General features: G+C 44.1%; 1 protein-coding gene across 2 annotated transcripts; it reads left to right on the top strand.

Annotated features, from left to right (window-relative positions):
* The first annotated feature begins 574 nt into the window (after nucleotides 1-574).
* On the top strand, nucleotides 575-5,518 carry saxo4 (stabilizer of axonemal microtubules 4). Of its 2 annotated transcripts, XM_064312868.1 has the most exons (8): nucleotides 585-811; nucleotides 1,192-1,263; nucleotides 1,847-1,941; nucleotides 2,418-2,550; nucleotides 3,486-3,563; nucleotides 4,070-4,164; nucleotides 4,724-4,784; nucleotides 5,449-5,518. In XM_064312868.1, exons 1-7 carry the CDS (start codon nucleotides 644-646, stop codon nucleotides 4,758-4,760), a joined length of 678 nt encoding a protein of 225 aa, XP_064168938.1. In that variant the 5' UTR covers nucleotides 585-643; the 3' UTR covers nucleotides 4,761-4,784; nucleotides 5,449-5,518. The 2 variants fall into 2 exon arrangements, with proteins under 2 accessions (XP_064168939.1, XP_064168938.1); XM_064312869.1 differs by lacking the exon at nucleotides 3,486-3,563 and having other exon boundaries at nucleotides 575-811.
* The last annotated feature ends 971 nt before the right edge of the window (nucleotides 5,519-6,489 follow it).

Here is a 6,489-nt window from a genome sequence, read left to right as displayed (position 1 = left end):
TTGTTAAAGTCAATTAATAATGTACAAAGCCATTAATTAAACATGAAATTGATTCAATTCATTCATTCGTTTCCTTTGTTGCATTATTAGACTCTTTATCGATCGGTTCGATAACATTAAACTAGTGAAAATATAAAAAAGTGAAATAAAAAAGCAGAATTCTCCAATCCAGCGAAGTCATTTTGAACTTCAGGATGTTCTGTGGCGTCACAAGGCCGGCCACGAATTTCCTTATTTACGTTCGATAAATTATTTGTCCAAATGTTGATGCAGTCAGAACGGCGGAGGAATAGGTAAACACGCGCCCTGCCAGAGAGCTGAAAGTTTTGATTAAAGTAATTACTTTTCACCAAATGAACCATGAAGTTTAAAAAAAAGCTTAGCAAAAAGTTGCCTCTATAATACTGCATGCAGTTCAACCCTGCTATAGTATAATACTGATAATTAGTACAACCAGAACTGAAGTGATATAAGTCGTTTCAATATATTTTAAAGCTAAACACATCTTAAAGGGGTTGAGCTCTCAACACAGCTATTGTTTGGTCTCGTGTGGCAGCCGGTGTTACATCACATTTACCCGCATGTGTTCCAGCCGTTTTCATGTATGCCAGTATTGTCCGACGAGAGTTCCGTTGAACACTAAATGGATGAGCAGGTGGAGACAGACAAGCCCCCCCTCAGTGCTGGAAACACAAGAGGGCAGATCAACAGCAGCACACTCAACTGCCCGTTCCTGCCAGCTCCCTACTTCAGCCAAAAGAATGTGGAGAGCGGCTACAGTCGCCACAGCAGAGACCCGTTGGGATGGCCTGTGAGTCATCCATCAGCATCCGTGACGGCCGCTCATGTAACAGTTAACTTAAACATAAATAAATAAAACACCACTTAACTTCCTGGTGCGAATTTAAAACAAGAAATATGAAGCGGTGTCATTAAAGGCTAGTCGCAGAGGTTTTACGACACCGGCAACTTTCTCAATAAAAAAATAACGATTTAATATAGACTTTATACCAGAAATCGTATTTCATGGCCTGTCCAGCTTGTACAACGCTGCACTAGCGTTGTACAAGCTGGACACGATCGAGTGTCCCGCACAATGCAAATCACGCAAACGACGCGGAAATATAAAACAGCGCGAAGATGCTGTGGATTTCCGCCAGCTCCAGAACTCTGGTTTTCTCTCTCCCTCAGGCGTGTCCCCCACCTCCACCTCCACCTCCACCTCCTGCCCGCGTCCTGAAGACCCTCGTAGTTGGGAAGAAGGTGCGTAGATGATGTCCTACCTCTGTGTTTGCTTGCCAAAATCAGGAATTGGGGTGTGTGGGGGGGACGGTGGTTGATTTTAAATAGGCTATTCACTAAAATGTTCAGTGGTTAATTAACTGTTGACAGTAGATTTTTCTGTGATAGGATATTGGGAGAGGTACTCTTTTTCCAGAGAGGGAGGGAGGAGTGACATAAACTCTTTCAGAGAGAGAGAGAGAGAGAGAGAGAGAGAGATGACCCATAAACTGTTTAATAGAGAGAGTGAGAGATAGATGACCCATAAACTCTTTCATGAGAGAGTGAGGGGGGAGGGGGGCATACAAGAGAAGAGAGGGCGCAACTTTTTTCTGGGAGAGGGAACAGTAATTTACAGTGGATATTATAGCACATAATGCCGGTTCCATTCCACCTCTTGCAGAGGTACTGTGATATGATGTTGGGCGGGACTGAAGAGTCAGGTGTCCACGTATAAGATGTCACGCTGAGTTTTGAGTGTAGTAACGTTGTCACGGCGACAGAGGAGTGTTGTGTGTCTGTGTAATGTTGCCGTGGTGACAGTGCAAGGTGGTGTCTTTTTCAGGAGGAGTCCGGGTTTGTCCGCAACACGTCAAAACTGAAGACCTTGGGCCAGACCTTTGACGACCCTCAACGCTTCCTCACCTTCTACAACAGCGAGTGAGTGTGTGTGTGTGTGTGTGTGCGTATGTGTGTGTGTGTACATGTGCAGAACTGCATGTGTCAGTATGTAAATGTTTTGCATATGTACAGGTATGTGTGTGTATGTACATATGTGTTTTGTCTGTGTGTGTATGTATGTGCATGCATGTGTGAATATTCATGTATGTGTGGTCTGCGTGTGCTTAATTACGTGTATATGCATGTGTCGGTATGCGTATGTACAGGAATGGATGTGTATGTGCATGTTTGTGTGTAATGTGTGATTGTGCGCACATTTGCGTGTGTTGGTCCATATCCTTCATTGGTTAACGTGTTCTGTAGTTTTATGAGTGTTGAGTAGTATGCTCTTCTTCGTCCTCCGTGTGCATTCACCTCTACATTGTGTGAGTGTGCTTCTGACTGAGGGTCACGTCAGTGCAACCAGCGCTGGAAGCATTAAGTAGCTAACGGCCGTGTTGCTACGCTCGCTCCAGGTTCTGTTATGGTGGCGTTCTGAGCCAGATGAGGCCAGAGTTTCGGGGCTATGAGATGCTGTCTTTCCCAGCGCCTTACGGTCTCCAAGAGTCCGGCTTCACTCGAGGAAACGGGAACCCTCTGACCGGTCCTGTGAGTACTCCTCCCCCCTGCCCCCTCTCTCTTTCTGTCTCTCATCCTCCTTTTCTCTTCTCCTCATCACCTTTTTTTTCCTGTCTCTCTTATTGTCCTGATTCTCTCTTTCTGCTTTTCATCTCCCCTTCTCTCTCCCCGCCTTTGTTCTTTCTCTCCATTTCCCTTGCCCTTCTATCTCTCTACCCCCTGCTTCTGACTTCCTCTGTCTCTCATCCACAGTTCTCTTACTTTCTGTCTACCCTTCTCTTTCAATTCATCTCTTGTCCTTCTCTCTTTTCTCCCCATCACCCGTACTCCCTTTCTCTTTCTCTCTGTCCACCCCACCCTTTCTCTCTCTACTAGATCAACAAACTCTCTCTGATTCGTGTCCTTAGATAAGTTAAACTCAGCTACTGTAGCTGTTACTCATACCCCTGTCAAATGTTTGGATCATCTTTTCTACCTTTACTACCTGTCTGTGTATTGAACCAATAATACTCTCAAAGTGCAAACTCGCCTTGTCATTTGCAGCTCATTACACGAACAATCATAGAGCAAAAAAGTATTGAATTCAACAATTGTATCGTCCAGTCTGTACATAACATGGACATTATTGGCGACGCTTTATTCAAAGGGACTACAATAAGTGCAGCAAAGTCATTGGACAATACAGTAACAGGCTATAAGTACAACACTCTTTTGTCAGTTATTTGTAACATGACACATTACTCATTTCACACGTAGCATTACTCTGACTAACCCGCTGTCAAGGCCCAAGCTGAGCGCGTCAAAAAAAACCCAGCATGCAATGTGCGGTCGAAGACCTCAGTCAGTGCTAAGAACGACTGAACGACACTGGGGGTATTATCTCCTCTATCTCCCCGTTCCTTTCTCTGTGTCTCCCCGTCTCTGATCCCGGTCCCTGAAACGGAGGTCCTCTCTCTCTCTTTTAGCCCGGCGTGGGTTCTGACTCTCGGCCCAGCGCCCCGAAGGCCGGCTCGGTGCCCAAGGTCCCGATCATCGGCCGAAAGGTGACGCTAAGCGTCGCGGTCGCTCTCTCACGTTCCTCCTCGTTTCACTCCCTCATAGACTCGCTGCCACACAACAGACTAAGCACCTGTTAAAGATAACTTGGACGCTACATAGTTCTATGATGAAGCACTTATGGGAAAAACGATGGAGAGAAAGATACTGCTTTTTTATCTCGCAACATCATCTGCAGATAGGACACTATCATCTTCAGTTCTTGGTTTAGTTACAGTGCAGCTGCAACATGATGAGAAGGCACTGAGGACTGAGGCGTCTCAGAATAACTGTGTCATGCTGGCAGCAAAGTCCTGTCTCAGAATAATGATGTCACACTGACAGTGAGGTCTTATGTGTCTCAGAACAATGATGTCACACTGATGGTGAGGTCTTAAATGTCGCAGTATAATGATGTCACACTGACAGACTATGATGTTTTGCTTACGAAGAAGCCGTAACTGTCCCAGAAAAATGATGTCAGTGTGACATTTTTTATTAATTTTATTTGCAGGAGTGCTCAGGTTTTGTCAGCAACATGCCTAACTTCCAGAGGCTTGGGGACACACTACAAGACCCTCAGCGCTTCCTCACACACTATCAAAGCACGTGAGTGTGTGTGTGTGTGTTTGTGTATGCATGCATGTGTTTGTGTGGTACCTGTTTTAAAGACGCCATCGAGGTCAGCAATTGCTTGTGTGAACAGTTGTGGTTACAAGTATTTCAAAGTACTTTAGCAGTGGAAGCCCACAAAGTATGATGTGATACTGTGCAGGGCCCACCTATGCAATGATTGGCAGTGTGGATGAAGGTGGGTCTGAGGACTGGCCAATCGAAAACAAATGGGCGCATCACAAGACACCAATCTCTGTTCATTTTCACTCTGGCGGTAGCTAGCATTTGGATCGTCAAAATAGGACAATGCAAACTAGTTTCACTTACAGACATAGTTAGAAATTTTCGTCTCAATATGTATATGTGAGATAAATGTGTCTTGTATTGTACAGTGTGAGTGCATTGAGCGAATGCAATGTACATTTGTCGGAACCACATAATTATGTCCAATTATGAACCTATATATGCCTGAACATGTGCGTGTGTGGCCAGCTCTAAGATGAATGAAATTACCTGACAAAATGAAGAGACAATTGTGCATCTTTTGTTTCAGCTTCTGCAACGTTGCCAGCTTTCGATCGAATGGGTAACCCAGCAACAGGAGGCAACCACAGGTACAAAAACACGCACACACACACAAACACACACACACCAGCATGTATCTCAAACTTACACCTTGTGGCCTCGGTTGACAAATACTGAGTTTATCGTAAGTTCTGTTTTCCTCTGGTCTTGACAACAAATAGCTATCACTTTGAAATATTACTAAAAAATCTTTAGCCATGTATCCGATAATTAGCTCTTAGCACCACACTGTCTGCGTTTAACCCTTAAGTTGTGTTTTTGTCAATTGACAAAATACATTTTAGACTAATATCTCAACCAGAGGCTGAGACCTTGGGTATATCATAAGCGCACATGCATCAAAAACATTTTTCAAAATACTTGCGGTACCAGGGTCCGAATGTAAATATAAATACTAAATAATACTCCTGGGAGAAGATGGGCTAGATAATCTGCGTGTAAATTGAGAACAGATATTGTTTCGCTCATGAGGAAAAGTTTGACTCTTTCATTTAATTTTGGGACTCTCAGAAAAGTTTGACTTTAGTTTTGGGACTCTTGGAAAAGTTTGGATCTTTAATTTAGGGAATCTTGTTTGACTTTAGTTTTGGGAATCTTGGAAAAGTTTTGACTTTAATTTGGGGACTGCAGCTGAAGTGAGCGTCATGGTAACTGATTTGTGGGCATTTCATTTGCCCACTTTCTCCTTTACAGGAGCGTTTGGAAGGAATGGTGCTTACAGAAGTGAAAACCTGTCAGTGATTAATAAAGTTCCCCACGACAACCTGCAGTAGATGATTGATCTTTCCCAGCTTGAGCATTCCTCTGCTAGTGTCTGGGTGTGTGTGTGTGTGTTAGTGTGCATGAATGCATACATGTATTTATGTGTGTATGTGTGCGGGTGTACAGTATATTGTGTGTGCACTTGCATGAATCTGTGTGTGTGTGAGTGCGTGAATGTATTTATGCGTGTATTTGTGCATGTGTATATTGTGTGCACTTACATGAATATGCGTGTGTGCCTGTGTTTCTCCAGATGTTTACCATTTGTGTGTTTGTTTGTGTGCCTGTGTGGCCAAGTCCCGGTACAGAATGCTTTACCGTACCCAGGGTGAATGGTGATGTCACAGGTCACCTCTTGCAGTGGAATGGACATGGCAGAGAGGGCGTGAGTGAGAATGTGCTAACAGTAAAAACAGTCATAATTGTATGGCTTTCAGTGCTGAGAATGAGCGGTAATGGATAGAATGGACACAAATTAAACTCCCAGTGCTTAGCTTAGAGTCACAGCTGTAGAATCAGGGATTGGCATCATTTCAAAGACAAACATTTGCAAAGATGTATTTCATGTAATGGGGGTTGCTCGCCTCTTTAAGAAATTTTTTTTGTTGTTGCATGGTTTAGGTCCACCAGCAAAGCAACCTTCACTGCCAGAATTTTCATTTTCGTGAACAGATCATTTTTTGGGAGATGTTTTCCATCTATCCATCCATTATCTATACCCACTTATCCTGGGCAGGGTCGCGGGGGATGCTGGAGCCTATCCCAGCATGCACTGGGTGAGGGGCAGGGAAACACCCTGGACAGGCCGCCAAAAATCACAAACCTGATTGCGCTGACTAGGTGCACTGATCTCTGATTGGTTGAGAACAAACCAATGAGATTTGTAACAGGGTCCCGTGATATCCACTGTCACATCACAGCTTCATCACGTGACAAGGCCTAGCCCCATTGAAGCTTCAGTTTTGTCTCCAT

Source organism: Anguilla rostrata, chromosome 16 (assembly GCF_018555375.3).
Source record: "Anguilla rostrata isolate EN2019 chromosome 16, ASM1855537v3, whole genome shotgun sequence".
NCBI lineage: Eukaryota > Metazoa > Chordata > Actinopteri > Anguilliformes > Anguillidae > Anguilla > Anguilla rostrata.
This window is presented reverse-complemented; position numbering and strand designations above follow the sequence as displayed.